The sequence below is a fragment of the Amblyraja radiata genome, chromosome 26 (assembly GCF_010909765.2).
Source record: "Amblyraja radiata isolate CabotCenter1 chromosome 26, sAmbRad1.1.pri, whole genome shotgun sequence".
Taxonomy (NCBI): domain Eukaryota; kingdom Metazoa; phylum Chordata; class Chondrichthyes; order Rajiformes; family Rajidae; genus Amblyraja; species Amblyraja radiata.
The window spans coordinates 16,326,337-16,345,329 of record NC_045981.1 but is presented as its reverse complement, the minus strand read 5'-3'; the positions used below and the strand labels follow the sequence as shown (position 1 = coordinate 16,345,329).

Genomic DNA, 18,993 nt, shown 5'->3' with positions numbered 1-18,993 from the left:
AGAATATGGATCATGTACAGGCAGATGACGATCAGTTTAACCGGGCATCATGTTTGGCAAAAAGATTGTGGGCTGAAGGGCCCACTCCTGTGCTGTACTGTTCTATGTTCAGTGAACCCTCATCTATCCATTCCCTCCACAGTTGTTGCCTGTCCTAGTTTAGTTTAGAGATACTGCGTGGAAACAGGCCCTTCGGGCCACCGGGTCCGTGCCGACCAGCGATCCCCGCATATTAACACCATCCTACACACACACGGGACAGTTTTTGCAATTACAAAGCCAATTTAGTCGGGATCGAACCGGGTCTCTGGCGCTACAAGCGCTGTAAGGCAGCAATTATCCCGCTGTGCCACCGTGCTGCCCTAATCCAACGTTTTGAGTTAACAACAGGCAATGTGCTTTCAAACAAAATTACAGCTGTACCGAAACCAAAATAGAACCTTTCTAATCATTATGACATTTCTTTCCCGTGTAGGAAAATCTCTCTACGTTGATCGATTGTATCAAAAACTGGTGCTGAAAGATGCTCTGAAGAGAATCCGGTTAATTGAGCCAAAGATTAACGAGGGCCAGATAGTTCAGAAGCTGCAGGATTCTACAGACACTTGCAATCTTCGGCAGCCGATGATAATACACATTGATGCGGCACCAGTAAGGAACCATCATTTTTCATGAACTTGGTGTTACCATGGAGGTTGGGCAGGTGGGGGGCAGCGTCGAGAAACATCATCCCCATTTAAAAAAAAAGTAACACAGGCCTGGAGTCAACTGAATAATGTGGCTCCCCACGTAGTCACCATGGAGATCCTGCTCAAAACATCAGGAGTTTAGTTTAGGATCGGTCGGTCAGTCCCTTTAAATCTGAAAGAAGTCATTCCTCCTCAGATAGTGATAGAATTACCTATCCACGAGGGCTTATGAAGCTTGGTCATTGCTCACTCAAAACAGATTGATAGCTTTCTGGACATTAAAGAAATCAAGGAGATCAAGAAAAAAGGGCACTGCTCAGCCACGATCTTGATTTAGATGTGAAGGGACAAATGGTCTCTACTCCTGCCCCATCTCTTATTCATTATGCTCTATGAGTTATATTCCACTTGATTATGGTGGAGTGCAATAGGCTTCATTTACTTGATGTACGTATGTACCTATTTCCCTATTAAATATTGGAAGAGAATCAACCCTATCTTTGAAAGAAAGTCGATCTTATGTGGAATTAAGTCTGTGTTTTTGTAAAAATCTTTCTGATTCTTCTGTTTCAGGTGAGGAAAGGACTGGAAGAATTCCTTTTCAAAATTCTGGTATTGGGAGTCTTGAAGAACAGTCAGGGAAGGATATGGAAGCGTAGCACAGCTCATCTGTACCTTGTGGAACATCTGAATGCCAACCAGTTCCTCAATAAACCACAAACTCAGCAGGTTGTTCTATTGTACTTTCAAAGCAATGTTTTGCAGTTAACATTCAGACCTTGTGTATGATAAGATTCAGAAGCACGGGATATTTGACAGATGAAATTCAGAGAGGGAATTTGACGTGTTCAAGATATTAACATCCTAGTGCACACTTTTCATGCAGGGTATATGTAACAGAAATGAAGATAGACATAAAATGCCAGAGTAACTCAATGGGTCAGGCAGCATCTCTGGGGGGAAAGGGAATAGGTGAGGTTTCGGGTCGAGACCCTTCTTCTATCTTCAGACTAGTAATAACTTATGCAAATAAAAATGGTTCACTAATAAAGTAAGGAACTGCAGATGCTAGTTTACAAAAAGACAGTGAGTGCTGGAGCGTCTCAGCAGGTCAGGTAGCATCTCTGGAGGGCATGTATAGGTGACAAGTCAGGGCCCTTCGAAGGAAGAACATGCAAACTCCGCGCAGATAGCACCACTTTCCTAAATAGTATCTCCTTCCTAAAGGAACATCCTTTAATTCTGAGGCTATGGCCTCTGCTCCGAGACTCTCCCACTCGTGGAAACATCCTCTCCACATCCACTCTATCCAGGCCTTTCACTATTCAACACTGCAGCTCTCCGTAGCCTGGAGAATTCCCCCAAGCAACAAACTGCGGCGATTGCTGGCCCTTGAGTTCATGCAGTGAAACAAGGAGAGGGTAACAGACAGATTCCACCCAGCACATCCCGTGGGAGGTGACGAGAGAGGTCGGAGGATCAGGATGGTCTGTCCACACATGGAGTGGCCACTGATAGTCCCCCAGCAATGGCTACACTCACAGTGGCGGCCATGGTAGAATCCTGAGCCTGCATCTCAGTGCAATGCTGCCATTCCACTCAAGCGGGAAGCACAGAACGCCACAGGAGATCCCTTTTCCCTGTAGCTATCGAACTGTACAACTCCTCCGCCTTCTGTCGTGGGGTAGACTGACTCCCCTTCTCCCCCCCCCCCCCCCCTTAGAATTAAAGTTCTATCGTATCTTATCCAACACCAGCACTCACAAGCACCCTCTCCAGACTGAGCCATGGGACAGTTCGCTGCTGCGATAGAGATTTCCTGGTGGACCAAGAGCACGATGATGAATCTGTGGTCTGAGGGTTAGCACTAAGGGTGAGGGGGCATTAATACTTTGTACACCAAAGGCATGACTTAACCAGCTTTCTGTGCCGGGGGCTTACCAGTTTTAAGCCTGTTTTAAGGACCATTGGCCGTGGTCTCAGAATAAAAGGACATACCTTTAGGGAGGAGATGAGGAGGAATTTCTTTAATCAGAGTGTGGTGAATCTGTGGAATTCATTGCCACAGACGACTGTGGAGGCCAAGCCAATGGATAATTTTAAGGCAGATTGATTGATAGAATCTTGATTAGTACGGGTGTCATGGGGAGAAGGCATGAGAAGGGGGTTGAGAAGGAAAGAAAGATAGATTGAATGTCAGAGTAGACTTAATGGGCCGAATGACCAAATTCTGCTGCTAGAACTTGTGAACATAAAAAACTCTTCTATGCACTCTTCTAACTCTTGACAATCCGCTAGAGGCAGGCATGTGGCATAGTGGCGCAGCTGGTAGACCCGATGCCTCACAGTGTCAGAGACCGGGTTCGATCCTGGTCTCGGGTAATATCTGTGTGGAGTTTGTATTTTCTCAATGTGGGAAAAGGTGCTCGGTTTCCTTCCACATCCCAAAGATATACAGGTTTGTAGGTTAATTGGCCTCTGTAAAATTGCCCCTGGTGTGGAGGGAATGGATGCGGGAGTGGGATAACAAAGAACTAGCGTGAATGGGTGATCAGTGGCACGGACTCGGTGGACCTAAGGGGTCATTTCCATGCTGAATCTCTAAACTAAACTAAACAGGCTTACATTTGTCCCAGGGGTCTGTACAAGGTGAGCGTACCCAGTGAGCTTGGGCAGCATGCCATTTTTTTCTCTTTCTGAAGTTCCTAGAAAGGTACGTCCATAAAATGGAATTGAAGTATGACTCTTTTCTCTATTCTTATGCTCTGTTAATTTTGTTGCATCGATAAATGCTAACGCTTCTCATTTTATGATGTATAACATCAGCAACCTTGAGGGGGAGAAACTTTAATCACATATTTTATTTGTTTTTTTTTTCCCATGCTGTTTTCGTAAAGGTAAACATGGGACTCCTAAGCGTTCTACCAACCATTCACTGCCAATCGCCGAAAGAAGTCCTTGAACTGGAAAAGCGCAGGCGGGAAATACATAATATTTTGGACCCCTTAATGGATGAACAGGAGTTTATCAGTGAAGCCATCCAGAGACCCTTTCAATATCTGCTCCGGTTCAATGCGAATCGAAACATTGATAACTTCACCTACACCAGGGATAGTGTTGAAGAGCAGCCGGCTAAATGTCTAACCTTGTTTCTCCATTACTGTGGACTGCCAGATCCTTCCTGGGCAGAGTTGAGAAACTTCTCTTGGTTCCTCAACCTTCAGTTGAAAAACTGTGAGACCTCTATGTTTTGCAACCCCAACTTTGTTGGAGACACCCTGGTGGGTTTTAAAAAATTCATTGTCGAGTTCATGATTCTAATGGCGCGGGATTTTGCCACCCCCTCGATGAACATTTCAGATGAAAGTGTCGCAATTTCACCCTCTCAGCGAGATGACGATCTACGCCCGTATAAAATGCGGAAAAGGTGGGAAAGCCACCCTCATCCCTACATATTCTTCAACGCAGACGGTTTCTCCATGACTTTCCTCGGCTTTCACCTGAAGAAAAGCACAAATGGCTACGATGCTGTGGATCATCGCACTGGCCAGATTCTGCGAGGAAACGTCATGTCTTCACAGCTCGAAGAAGGGCTCAACTTGCAGAGAATAAGATTTAACGAGGATTTTGATGAAATTCCAAGAAAAGACAAAATCCGCAAACTCTGCCTGGTGCTTGGCGTTTCAAGTCTAGTCGATCCAGACGACACCTATGAGCTGACCGCAGACAATGTGATGAAGATGCTTGCCATCCACATGCGCTTTAGGTGTGACATTCCTGTCATTGTCATGGGGGAGACGGGCTGTGGGAAAACGAGACTGATTAAATTTCTTTGTGACCTTCAGAAAGGCGACCGTAAAACTGAAAACATGAAGCTGATCAAAGTGCACGGGGGCACAACAGCAGAGTCGATCTATGTCAAAATTGCTAAAGCAGAGGACCTTGCCATTGCGAACAAGCAGAGATATAACTTGGAGACGGTGTTATTCTTCGATGAAGCCAATACCACGGAAGCTATTCACGCCATCAAAGAAGTTCTCTGTGATAAAACCGTTCGAGGCAAACCACTGAAACGCGATTCGGGTTTAAAAATAATAGCGGCCTGTAACCCTTACAGAAAGCATTCTGCGCACATGATCGAGCGCCTGGAAAAGGCTGGGCTGGGGTATCGAGTCAAAGCAGAGGAGACAGAAGACAAACTGGGAAAAGTACCTTTGAGACAGTTGGTGTACAGAGTGCAGCCTCTTCCGCCAAGCATGATTCCATTGGTTTGGGACTTTGGGCAGCTGAGCAATGATGCTGAGTTGGCTTACACTTGTCAGATCGTCAAAAGATATATTAGAATCCACGGACTTCCGTTCCTCCACACCAAGGCGATAATAGAAGTCCTTGCCACTTCGCAATGTTACATGCGGCAAAAGCAAGACGAGTGCAGCTTTGTCAGTCTGCGAGACGTGGAGCGATGCATGAAGGTCTTGGCGTGGTTTTATGAGCACAGAGAACTTCTGTTTCCCTATCCAGATCCGAACGTCAACATCCTGCAGTCCCTGATAATGTCAGTGAGTGTCTGTTACTATCCCACTTTAATGAACAAGGAAACATATTTAAAACTCATAGCAAAACATTTACCAGACCCTTACAACACTTCGAAAGCCATTCAGAGCGAAATTGTCGGTTGCCAAGACCAGTTCATGGAAAATATAAAAACAAGAGAGAGAATTGCGAAAAATGAGGCCTTAAAGGAGAACGTTTTCTTAATGGTCATTTGCATTGAGCTGAGGATTCCACTCTTTCTTGTTGGGAAGCCTGGAAGTTCAAAGTCCCTGGCAAAGACGGTGGTATTGGACGCGATGCAGGGACAGTCTGCTCACTGTCCACTGTTCAAAAAGCTGAAACAAGTCCACATGGTGTCATTTCAATGCAGCCCTCACTCTACACCAGAGGGGATCATCAACACTTTCAAGCAGTGCGCACGCTTTCAACAGAGCCGGAATCTGAAGGAATATGCCTCCGTCGTGGTCCTAGATGAGATTGGCCTGGCCGAAGACTCTCCACAGATGCCACTGAAGACTCTTCACCCACTGTTGGAAGATGGTTGCATCGATGACGAGGATCCGCTCCCTCACCAAAAAGTCGGCTTCATCGGAATCTCAAACTGGGCTTTGGATCCTGCCAAGATGAACCGCGGGATATTTGTGTCCCGACTGGATCCGTGTCAGAGAGAGCTCATTGAGACGGCCAAGGGAATATGTTCATCTGACAAAGTCCTGCTGCAGCGGGTGCAACAACTCTTCCCTGGCTTTGCCAAAGCCTATTTAGGCATATGCCAAGCTCAAGGCGGGCAGTTTTTTGGGCTTCGTGACTACTACAGCCTCATAAAGATGGTGTTCATCATAGCTAAGGAAACAAAGTGTGAACCAACGGAGTCACAACTGGCGGATGCCATCTTACGGAATTTCAGTGGTAAAGATGGGTTCCATCCACTTGGGTATTTTCTCCCTGGTTTGGGGACTGTCCCACAGACGAGCACACTGGAGATGGTGAAGAAGAACATCACAGCAGATTCCACTGATGGAGAGTGTCGCTACCTGCTGCTCCTCACCAAGAATTACATTGCCCTGCAGATTGTACTGCAACATGTCTTTCAAGACTTGGAGGACAAGCCCGAGATTATATTTGGGTCCAGCTTCCCAAAAGATCAAGAATACACCCAGGTTTGTCGAAATGTAAACCGTGTGAAGATCTGCATGGAGATTGGAAGAACTATAATACTTCTGAATTTGAAGAACTTGTATGAAAGCCTATATGATGCTTTAAACCAGTACTATGTGTACCTCGGAGAATACCAATACGTTGACCTGGGTTTAGGCACACACCGTGTCAAGTGCAGGGTGGATAAAAAGTTCCGACTGATCGTTATTGAAGATAAAGATGTTGTCTACAAGCAGTTCCCTATTCCTTTGATCAATAGACTTGAAAAGCACAGTTTAGACATGAGCACCGTACTTACCCTTCAGCAGAGGGGCATTGCCCAACGGTTGGAGGTGTGGGTCGGGGAGTTTGTGTCAATGAATAAGGGTCAGGACGGAACGAGTGAGAGCCTCACGTTAAACCCTTCGGAGGTGGTCATCGGGTTTCACGCTGACGCTTGCGCGAGTGTTCTCCTGCAAGTTCTCGACACTGCGCACCTGTCCAACGACAGTACTTTCGAGGATCAGCGGGCCATTCTGAAATCGGCAAAATGCCTTCTCCTCAACTGTGCCACCCCAGACGCTGTCGTTCGCTTAGAACGCTCGAAGCTCGGCGACCATGAAATCAAGGAGCAGTGGAAGGAATATTTTGTTCAGCAACACCACAGATCATTGAGCGATTACATTCACCAGCACCTGAGTGATGCGGAGGCACGAAAGCACAGTTTTGTTGAGGTAGTAATGTCGAGACATATTTTACATCTTTCATAGTGGATTTGAGTTTACTTGCTTACTGGCTGTGACAAATTGAAATCAGATTAATATTAATTTCTCTAACTTCAAGTAACCCTTGCTTTCCCTCTCTCCCCCTCCCACCCCCATCCTAGTTCTCCGACTAGTTCCACTGTCCTCCTGATTTAACATTACTGATTGTATGCCTCGTTGTCACCTTCCCCTCAGCTAACAATGTACCATTCTGCATTTCATTGATCACCGTCCCCTTTGATCTGTGTTTTCACACCCTACCCTTCCATATCTCTATGTTTCCTATCCCCTGACTCTCAGTCTGAAGGTGGGTCTCGACCCAAAGCGTCTTTCTCCCCACAGATGCTGCCTGTTCAGCATTTTGTGTCTTATCTTCGGATTCTGGAGTCTTAGTTAATTTCTGGTGATAATTTTGTAAACTTTAGATTTCGGTTATGTTTTCATGTAGAAATGTGATTCTGCCTAAAGGGTGGATGGAACACTTCCAAATAGGAACATTAGGTACATAAGTTAGTAGGAGCAGTAGTCGGCCACTCGGCCTCTTGAGCCTATTCCACCACTCAATATGACCAAGGCTTAACTACCCCAGACCTCATCTCCTATTCTGGTCAATAGACCTCTCCTCCAGGATCATTCAAAAATGTATCTACTTACACGTTAATTACCCACAATTGGATCAGATTTATATCTTCATTCATATTGCACTTCTATCGAGTTGATAATCTGAATACAATTTTCAGCAGAAAGATGGGTGTGTAGGGAAAATTAAAGCTACACCGGTTTGGTTTCCAGTCAATTGGCAACACATTTCTATAAATTCTAAATTGAGGTTTATTAAGTGCTTTAAAATAATAAATAATTCACACAAACTGCTAATGCTTTCACTGAACACTGTGCAAAAAGGAAAGGAAACCCTCTGGAACTCTCTGCCACAGAAGGTAGTTGAGGCCAGTTCATTGGCTATATTTAAGAGGGAGTTAGATGTGGCCCTTGTGGCTAAAGGGATCAGGATACTGAGTTGGATGATCAGCCATGATCATATTGAATGGCGGTGCAGGCTCGAAGGGCCGAATGGCCTACTCCTACACCTATTTTCTATGTTTCTATGAAACCTGATTTTATACAATACTGCACTCTGTTACTTTACATTGAACTAGGCAGCTCTTTTTCTAGTCTTATTTTCAACTCTAAATTGTGCGTAGTTCTGGTCTTCCCATTACAGGAAGAACGTGACTTCGCAAAGAGCGTAGAGGAGGTTTACCAGGATAGAAACAAAATGCCTGAGTAACTCAGCGGGACAGGCAGCATCGCTGGAGCGAAGGAATGGGTAGACAAAAGTGCTGGAGAAACTCAGCGGGTGCAGCAGCATCTATGGAGCAAAGGAAATAGGCAACGCTTCAAATGGGTGCCGTTTCGGGACGAGACCCTTCTTCAGACTGAGAGTTAAGGGAGAGGGACACTAGTGATATGGAAGGGTACAAAGAGCATGGAAGGTGTGAAAAGGACAGATCAAAGCAGAATGCTCAAGGAAATGTATAATTGTTCATTGTTGCCTGTGGGGAAATTGACAACGAGGCATACAAACAATAAAATTATTCAGGAGAACAGTGAAACTAATGGAGAGAGAGGGTTTACCAGGATAAAGCCTGGTTTACATAGAAACAGAAATTAGGTGCAGGAGTAGGGCATTCGGCCCTTCGAGCCTGCACCGCCATTCAATATGATCATGGCTGATCATCCAACTCAGTATCCCGTACCTGCCTTCTCTCCATACCCTCTGATCCCCTTAGCCACAAGGGCCACATCTAACTCCCTCTTAAATATAGCCAATGAACTGGCCTCGACTACCCTCTGTGGCAGGGAGTTCCAGAGATTCACCACTCTCTGTGTGAAAAAAGTTCTTCTCATCTCGGTTTTAAAGGATTTCCCCCTTATCCTTAAGCTGTGACCCCTTGTCCTGGACTTCCCCAACATCGGGAGCAATCTTCCTGCATCTAGCCTGTCCAACCCCTTAAGAATTTTATAAGTTTCTATAAGATCCCCTCTCAATCTCCTAAATTCTAGAGAGTATAAACCAAGTCTATCCATTTCTTCATAAGACAGTCCTGACATCCCAGGAATCAGTTTGGTGAACCTTCTCTGCACTCCCTCTATGGCAATAATGTCCTTCCTCAGATTTGGAGACCAAAACTGTACGCAATACTCCAGGTGTGGTCTCACCAAGACCCTGTACAACTGCAGTAGAACCTCCCTGCTCCTATACTCAAATCCTTTTGCTATGAAAGCTAACATACCATTCGCTTTCTTCACTGCCTGCTGCACCTGCATGCCTACTTTCAATGACTGGTGTACCATGACACCCAGGTCTCGCTGCATCTCCCCTTTTCCTAGTCGGCCACCATTTAGATAATAGTCTGCTTTCCTGTTTTTGCCACCAAAATGGATAACCTCACATTTATCCACATTATACTGCATCTGCCAAACATTTGCCCACTCACCCAGCCTATCCAAGTCACCTTGCAGTCTCCTAGCATCCTTCTCACAGCTAACACTGCCCCCCAGCTTAGTGTCATCCGCAAACTTGGAGATATTGCCTTCAATTCCCTCATCCAGATCATTAATATATATTGTAAATAGCTGGGGTCCCAGCACTGAGCCTTGCGGTACCCCACTAGTCACCCCCAATGCCGTGTGCTTTAAGTTTGTATACTAATCTCTTATGTGGGACCTTGTCGAAAGCCTTCTGGAAGTCCAGATACACCACATCCACTAGTTCTCCCCTATCCACGCTACTAGTTACATCCTCGAAAAATTCTATAAGATTCGTCAGACATGATTTACCTATCGTAAATCCATGCTGACTTTGTCCAATGATTTCACCACTTTCCAAATGTGCTGCTATCCCATCTTTAATAACTGACTCTAGCAGTTTCCCCACTACCGATGTTAGACTAACTGGTCTGTAATTCCCCGTTTTCTCTCTCCCTCCCTTCTTAAAAAGTGGGGTTACGTTTGCTACCCGCCAATCCCCAGGAACTACTCCAGAATCTAAAGAGTTTTGAAAGATTATTACTAATGCATCCACTATTTCTGGAGCTACTTCCTTAAGTACTCTGGGATGCAGCCTATCTGGCCCTGGGGATTTATCGGCCTTTAATCCATTCAATTTACCCAACACCACTTCCCGGCTAACCTGGATTTCACTCAATTCCTCCAACTCCTTTGACCCGCGGTCCCCTGCTATTTCCGGCAGATTATTTATGTCTTCCTTAGTGAAGACGGAACCAAAGTAGTTATTCAATTGGTCCGCCATATCCTTGTTCCCCATGATCAACTCACCTGTTTCTGACTGCAAGGGACCTACATTTGTTTTAACTAATCTCTTTCTTTTCACATATCTATAAAAACTTTTGCAGTCAGTTTTTATGTTCCCTGCCAATTTTCTTACATAATTTATTTTTCCTTTCCTAATTAAGCCCTTTGTCCTCCTCTGCTGGTCTCTGAATTTCTCCCAGTCCTCCGGTATGCTGCTTTTTCTGGCTAATTTGTACGCATCATCCTTCACTTTGATACTATCCCTGATTTCCCTTGTTATCCACGGATGCACTACCTTCCCTGATTTATTATTTTGCCAAACTGGGATGAACAATTTTTGTAGTTCATCCATGCAGTCTTTAAATGTCTTCCATTGCATATCCACCGTCAACCCTTTTAGAATTAATTGCCAGTCAATCTTGGCCAATTCACGTCTCATACCCTCAAAGTTACCTTTCTTTAAGTTCAGAACCATTGTTTCTGAATTAACAATGTCACTCTCCATCCTAATGAAGAACTCAACCATATTATGGTCACTCTTGCCCAAGGGGGCACGTACAACAAGACTGCTAACTAACCCTTCCTCATTACTCAATACCCAGTCTAAAATAGCCTGCTCTCTCGTTGGTTCCTCTACATGTTTATTTAGATAACTATCCCGCATACATTCCAAGAAATCCTCTTCCTCAGCACCCCTGCCAATTTGATTCACCCAATCTATGTGTAGATTGAAGTCACCCATTATAACTGTTTTGCCTTTGTCGCACGCATTTCTAATTTCCTGTTTGATACCATCTCCAACTTCACTACTACTGTTAGGTGGCCTGTACACAACACCCACCAGCGTTTTCTGTCCCTTAGTGTTTCACAGCTCTACCCATACCGATTCCACATCCTCCAAACTAATGTCCTTCCTTTCCATTGCGTTAATCTCCTCTCTAACCAGCAACGCTACCCCACCTCCTTTTCCTTTCTCTCTATCCCTCCTGAATATTGAATATCCCTGGATGTTCAGCTCCCAGCCTTGGTCACCCTGGAGCCATGTCTCCGTGATCCCAACTATATCATAGTCATTAATAGCTATCTGCACATTCAACTCATCCACCTTATTACGAATGCTCCTTGCATTGAGACACAAAGCCTTCAGGCTTGTTTTTACAACACTCTTACCCCTTATACAATTATGTTGAAAAGTGGCCCTTTTTGATTTTTGCCCTGGTTTTGTCTGCCTGCCACTTTTACTTTTCACCTTGCTACCTATTGCTTCTACCCTCATTGTACACCCCTCTGTCTCTGCGCTCACACATTTAAGAAACCCTTTCCCTTTAACTCCATCCTCCACTATCCCATTCGACACCCCACCCCCCTTATTCAGTTTAAAACCACCCGTGTAGCAGTGGCAAACCTGCCTGCCAGAATGCTGGTCCCACACCTGTTAAGATGCAATCCGTCCCTTTTGTACAGTTCCCCCTTACCCCAAAACAGATCCCAGTGATCTAAGAATCTAAATCCCTGCCCCGTGCACCAGTTCCTCAGCCACACGTTCAGGTCCCGTATCTCCCTGTTCCTGCTCTCGCCAACCGGAAGCAAACCGGAGATAACAACCCTGGAGGTCCTGCTTTTCAGCATTTTTCCGAGCTCTCTAAAGTCACGCTGCAGAATATTCATCCCCTTCTTTCCGACATCGTTTGTGCCGACATGCACTACCACTTCCGGATGTTCACCTTCGCCCTTGAGGATTTTCTGCACTCTGTCCGTGACATCCTGGATCCTGGCACCAGGAAGGCAGCACACCATCCTCGCATCCCGGGAGCATTAGTTATGGAGAGGTTGGACGGATTGTTTTCTCTGGAATGCCAGAGGTTGCGGGTAGACCTATTAGAAGTGTATGTGAAGGACCCCAACTCTGTACAACATATCCTTGTGTCGGTCAGGGCTGGTTTCCTGTTTTAGCCTGATGTCCTGTTCATTTGTCACAGTCATTGAGTGATACAGTGTGGAAACAGGCACAACTTGCCCACACCGGCCAACTTGTCCCAGCTACACTAGTCCCACCTGCCCGCGTTTGGTCCATATCCATCCAAATCTGTCCTATCCTTGCACCTGTCTGTTTCTTAAATGTTGGGATAGCCCCTGCCTCAACTACCTCCTCCGGCAGCTTGTTTCATACACCCACCACCCTTTGTGTGAAAAAGTTACCCCTCAGATTCCTATTTAAATCTTTTCCCCTTCACCTTAAACCTATGCCCTCTGGTCTTCGATTTACCTACGCTGGGCAGAGACTCTGTGCATTTACCCGATTTATTCCTCTCGTGATTTTTTACTTTGCTTGATTTCAGCCACTATGGCCATATCTCTGTTTATCAGTTCATTTCCTGACACCATTCTCACATCTTTCCTAGTTTGGTCCATTTCTCTTTCCAGAAATGAATCGTTGAACATTGAACTGATTGTACTGAAACTCGGTCTAAGATGGAGTCTGGTCATTTATCAGGGTGAGATTTTGCTGCCTGTTTCTCAACCAGCTTGTTCACTGACGTTTCAGGTGACAACGTTTTCAAGGCTGCTGACCAAATCAGACATCAACCTACTGGACAAAGAGCTCGGCAATGTTGTGGCAGAATTTGTCCTTCTGTCCCTCCACCAGTTCGACACCGAATATTCCTTCTGCAAAAAAATAAGGTTCGTTCTTCTAAGGATGTCTGCTTTAAAGGGTATAAGCTATAAGCCGTGGTTGAACAAACTTGGATTGGTTTCTCTGGAGCTTTGGAGGCTGAGGAGAGACCTGATCACAGCATATACTATTATGAAAGGCCTGGACATGTTAGATGATCAAACCTTTCTCCCAAGGTGGAAATGGCAATGACCGGAGGGCACAGCTTTAAGGTGCGAAGAGGTAAAGTTTAAAGGAGATATGTGGGGTAGGTTTGTTACACACATGAGTGGTGGGTGGCTAGAATGCGACGGAGGCAGATACAATAGTGGCATTCAAGAGGCTTTTGCATAGGGAGTATGGATATGGATCACGCACGGGCAGAGGAGATTAATTTCGGTATCATGTTCGGCACAGACTCTCAGCTGATGGGCCTGTTCCTGTGCGTTGCTGTGATAATCTATGCTGTTGCAAATAATTGATCATAATGGCAGTAAAGATACTGACAAATCTTAGAAATTAGTATCATCACTTGGCCTGGGTACTCAGCAAGAGAGGGAGATAAATTGACCTTCTGTATATTTCAGCATATGAAGAATATATTTTTTCCTTATCCACATTTATCTTTTTAAAACAGTGTGTTTCTTAATATTCACAGAGAGGCATTCCAAAGCTTGAACACACAAGCACGTGTGCTGCTGATACAGATGGATACTGAAGAGTCCTCTCAGAGCACTGAGCTGATTGCTTCTGCCAAGTAAGTGCAGCAGTTTCTTTTTTTTAAGTTTAGTTCAGAGGCACAGTGCGCGGACTTGGCCCGTCGGCCCACCGGGCCCACGCCGCACACTTATGCCCCTGTCCCACTTAGGAAACCTGAACGGAAACCACTGGAGACTTTGCGCCCCACCCAAGGTTTCCGTGCGGTTCCCGGAGGTTTTCATCAGTCTCCCTAATGGTCGAAAGTGGTTTCCGCTTCTTCTATGTTCCGGCGATTATTTCAAAAAATTAAAAACAGGCCGTGCCTAAAAATAGGTTGCCGTTTTAAAAATCGGTAATTTTTTAGTCGAAGCCGGTTGCGAGGCTAGTTGAAGGTGGTTGCCGGAGGTTGCAGGTAAGACCTCCGGCAAGAATGAACACTGGGGAAAGGAGAGGTCATGAACCTGTTACTATTGTTTTAAACAGCATTGCTTGGAGAAGAAAAGTTATCAGGATTATGACATGTTCAAAACTTCATTGGGCAGGTCATGTAAAGAAAAATGTAAAGCATGAGAGGTGCAACCTTGTACTTTGCATCTGGAACGATTTGGTGTTGATTTTGTATCAGAAGTTTGGAGTTTAAATCTGCATTTTTCTTTTCAGATACTGCACCATGAATGAAATGAACCTGATGAACTCCACCATTTCCAATTGCTATGTATATTTTATCACAAAGCTCTCCAGACTTGCTGGAGGTTCAAGTTACATTGGATTTCAAGGAGGTATGTTACACTCGGTTTTCCTGTGTACCAAACTGATGCTTGGGGTAATAAAAGCCGAAAATGGCTGGAAACACTCAGAAGGTCAGGCAGCAGCTGTGGAAAGATTGATAGATTTTTGATGAAGATAGACACAAAATGCTGGAGTAACTCAGCGGGACAGGCAGCATCTCCAGATAGAAAGAATGGATGATGTTTCACGTCGAGATCCTTTTTCAGACTCTCAAAATGCTGGAGTAACGTAGCGGGACAGGCAGCACCTCTAGATAGAACGAATGGGTGATGTTTCGGGTTGAGACCCTTTTCTTGATTTGTACGGGTGTCAGGGGTTATGGGGAGAAGGCAGGAGAAAGGGGTTGAGACAAAGATTTTAAAAATCAAGTCATTAATTTATCCCATCAGATAAAGCATAAAATAAGTTTAATTTGACACCTAATTCACTTTCATATCTTCAGTATTAAAAATGTTATGGCCATTTTCATACTCGGAAATTGGCATCTTGTTCCCTATTGCTTTTTCATTGACTTAACACAAAAGCTGTGATCGGAAACATTTAAAGGCCGATAACTTTCTTAAAATTTAAGAGAACTGAAAGAAATTTTCAGTTATTATAGATTGAAGCATTCTGAAACAAATATGAGACAATCTTACTTAGATGACTTGAAATTAAAGCATATAATTAGTTAGTTACCTAATTGTAGCTAATTACTAGATCTAAACATCTATCCATTTCTTAAGAATAGATTAACATTTTTAAATAGCCTAAGTGTCCAAATAACATTCACACAATAATTCAGAATATAACATAATTTTAAAATCTCATTGTCATGGGTTTATAGGCCAAATTGAAGGAATTTAATGTTTAATACCTGTAAATTAATGGCCATTTAAATCAGCTTGGGAGTGGGTTTTACTGGAACAGGACCATTTAGAACGTTCAGATGCGGTGAATTTATACCCCCATATCTGCAGCAAATACACTGCCGGTTCTTCGGGGGGAAAATCACCGTTTCGCAACGTAAAATGTGAAGTAAATACATCTTAAGCAACACTTTTATACATAAAAATAAACTTTCTTTTACCAGGTCCTGCATAAAATCCGTCCCAGTTGTCGGCATTGACGGCTTCAGAAGCTGCTTTTAAAATCATTCCAGCGATTAACTTGTAGGGTGCATTTCTTTTTAAAACACGCAGAACGGCCGTAGGAACGATTCTTCAGCAAAATCTTGCACTCCAACAAATATAATTCAGGACCAGGTCGGGAAAAAACCCCGCCCCCCCCCCCCCCCCCCCCCCTCAAAATCGCACACACGGCCAGAGGCAGAATTACAGCGCCGCTGAAGGTAAGTTTTGTAACATACCTAGATAGATTAGCCATGATTGAATGGTGGAGTAGACTTAATGGGCTGAATGGCCTAATACCGCTCCTGGAACTTATGAAAAAGAAACAGAGATAATCATGATTCAAGTATTTTATTTTATTTCCCGCATCTTAAGTTTTTTTACATTTTATTTACGAATGTGTGGTGTGAACTGGAAGAGTTCTTATGTTGTATTTTCTGCATAGAACCTAAAATTAAACAACTCAGAATGATGCCACTCATCTCAGCTTGCGTGTGTGTGTGCGTGCGTGTGCGTGTGTGTGCGCACGCGTTCTTGGAGTGGACAAAAATATGCATCTTCAACATCTTGCAAGTTTTTTTTTTTCCCTTTTTCTAGTACTTCTAGTATTTAACCAATTTATATTCAGTGGCGCAGTGGTTGAGTTACAGCCCTACAACACCAGAGACCCCGGTTTGATCCTGACCTCGAGTGCTGTCTTGTATATTCTCCCTTTGACCGTGTGGGTTTTTCCAGAAATCTCCGGTTTCCTCCCACACCAAAGACGTACAGGTTTGTAGGCTAATTGGCTTCGGTTAAAAATTGTAACTTGTCCCGAGAGTGTAGAATAGTGTTAGTGTACGGGGTGATCAATGGTCGGCACGATCTCGGTTGTGCTGAAGGCCCTGTTTTCTTGCAGTAGCTCGAAAGGTTACTTTTTAAATCTATTATTGAATCTTCCGCCAGCCTTCCAGACATTAAAATCCAATGACCTGTGCCATAAATATTGGCTCTTGCTCTCTTTCAATGGTCAGAATGGCACTGAATATTTGCTCAGTAGCCAAAACAGACAGAGTATTTGTGTCAATGCAGGAAGAGTGCTGGAACGAGCAGGAATAATGACAAGCTAGAGTAATAAGTGTGGAAACAGGCCCTTCGGCCCCAACTTGCCCACGCCGACCTACATGCTCCATCTGCACTAGTCCCACCTGGCCCATTTCCCTCCAAAGCTATCCTATCCAGTGAGTTGTGTAGAGAAACAAATGGGAAGCAACCTCACATGGGTGACTGAAGCAAACCCCTGCTCTTTGACAAAACCAGAACCACCGGGGGAACACACACCAGGGCAGTGAGCAGACATTAACTGTTATGGAAATGTGCTAAACACTCCGTCCTGATTGCTGTGCAGGTCAGTGGTTGTCTGTCCACATTGATGACGTGACTGAAGCGGAAGAGATGGGATCGGATATATCTGCATTCTACGATGTTACTATCAGTGAATTGTTTGCCAATTCTTTGGGCATACAAGGTAATTTGTCTTTCCATCACGTAATATTGCTGTGAATGAAATACCACACCACTCTTTACAGCATTGAAAACTTACTAAGGAGTGTGTGACAAAGAGCTGGCATTTTAAAGCACAATAGTAAGTGTTCCTATATTCTGTAATGCATTCAGAGATAAATAGATTTATTAGATATATTTGTGTATGAGAATTAATTGGGATAGAGAAGACCGAACATCTACCTGCAGTTCCACTCATGGTACCATGTCAAACAAATATAATGGAGAGGGAGACAGACACAAAAAGCTGGAGTAACTCAGTGGGACAGGCAGCATCTCTGGAGAGAAGGAAAGGGCGATATTTCGGGACGAGACCCTTCTTCAGACTGGTTAGGGATAAGGGAAACAAAAGATATAGACGGTGCGTTGGAGATAAAGAACAATGAATGAAAGATACGCAAAAAAGTAATGATGATAAAGGAAACAAGCCATTGTAAGCTGTTTGTAGGGTGGGAATAAGAAGCTAGTGCGACTTTTAATTTATTGATTTTCTTTTTTATTTATTGTGTTATCTATGAATACTGTGTTTGCAAGCCAGTCATGCTGCTACAGGTAAGAATTTAATTGTTCCATTGTTGGCGTATATGACAATTAAACATGTGCTGGCAGAATGGACGGAAGTGTAAAAGTGACCTCTGGTGGCAAGAACCAGAAATAAAACTTTCAGATTAACATTTCACTTGTTGTCAGGTAGTTCAGGCAAAATTGTTACAGGCATCAACCCTGCGACCAGCCAATAATAAGTAAAAATACCATGTTCAAAAATACAACGTATCAATCTGAGATTATAGCTCCAGGTTCAGCATTTACACCCTACTGTTCTTTACAAATAACAAGCAACACATGGTAATGTGAACTGTTTTAATTTTAGAAAGTGACAATCAGAACACTGTTCCAGAAGATACAGAAGATGAACAGCAAGTGAAAATACATACGGTATAAATGATTTTATTAAACCTTTTTATGTCTGTACTACTAATGTTTTTTTTTCCATCGGATTCAATTGGTTATCTGACACAAAATACTGGAGTCACTCAGCGGGTCAGGCAGCATCCCTCATTAAAAGCAATAGGTGATGTTTCGGGTCAGGACCCTTCCTCCGACTGAGAGTCAAGGGAGAGGGTAACTAGAGATGTAAAAATGTACAAAGAACAAATGAATGAAAGGTGCGAAAAGAACAACGCAAAGCTAGACAAGATGATCAAGGAAAGGTGGAGCCCACAATGGTCCATTGTTGGCTGTGGAGCAGGTGATAACGAGTGGATACAAACAGTGAAACTAAGCAGGTGTTTGTTTGAAGGAAGCATTTGTAATCATTGTGTTTGACACATATTCACAACTAGATGAAATGAGCGAAAATGGTACAATAAGCAACTAGAGTATTTTATGAAAATACGCAATTTCTGGAGATTCAAAAAGTTCATTGAATCCTTTCAAAGAAGAGCATGATGATGTTGCAGGGGGCGGGAAGAAGAAAGGAAGAGGTGGAGCCAGTGGGCTGAGGGAGAGCTGAGAAGGGGAGGAGAAAGTAAGGACTACCTAAAATTAGGGAAGTCAATGTTCATACCGCTGGGGTGCAAACTGCCCAATCGAAATATGAGGTGCTGCTCCTCCAATTTACGGTGGTCCTCACTCTGGCCATGGAGGAGGCCGAGAACAGAAAGGTCGGATTCGGAATGGGAGGGGGAGTTGAAGTGCTGAGTGACAAAAATGCTGGAGAAACTCTGCGGGTGAGGCATGAC

The 18,993-nt window shown here is 44.1% G+C and overlaps 1 protein-coding gene across 3 annotated transcripts in view; it reads left to right on the top strand.

The window, feature by feature from the left end:
- The window catches only part of LOC116987958 (E3 ubiquitin-protein ligase rnf213-alpha-like), a 138,398-nt gene that overhangs the window by 60,933 nt on the left and 58,472 nt on the right, over positions 1 to 18,993 (top strand). For all 3 annotated transcript variants that reach the window (XM_033044311.1, XM_033044309.1, XM_033044310.1), the window contains 8 exons: positions 476 to 651; positions 1,263 to 1,418; positions 3,587 to 7,114; positions 13,005 to 13,141; positions 13,771 to 13,869; positions 14,472 to 14,590; positions 17,097 to 17,216; positions 18,123 to 18,187. In XM_033044311.1, coding sequence (XP_032900202.1) covers positions 476 to 651; positions 1,263 to 1,418; positions 3,587 to 7,114; positions 13,005 to 13,141; positions 13,771 to 13,869; positions 14,472 to 14,590; positions 17,097 to 17,216; positions 18,123 to 18,187 — 4,400 coding nt within the window. The remainder of the gene's footprint in view (positions 1 to 475; positions 652 to 1,262; positions 1,419 to 3,586; positions 7,115 to 13,004; positions 13,142 to 13,770; positions 13,870 to 14,471; positions 14,591 to 17,096; positions 17,217 to 18,122; positions 18,188 to 18,993) is intronic.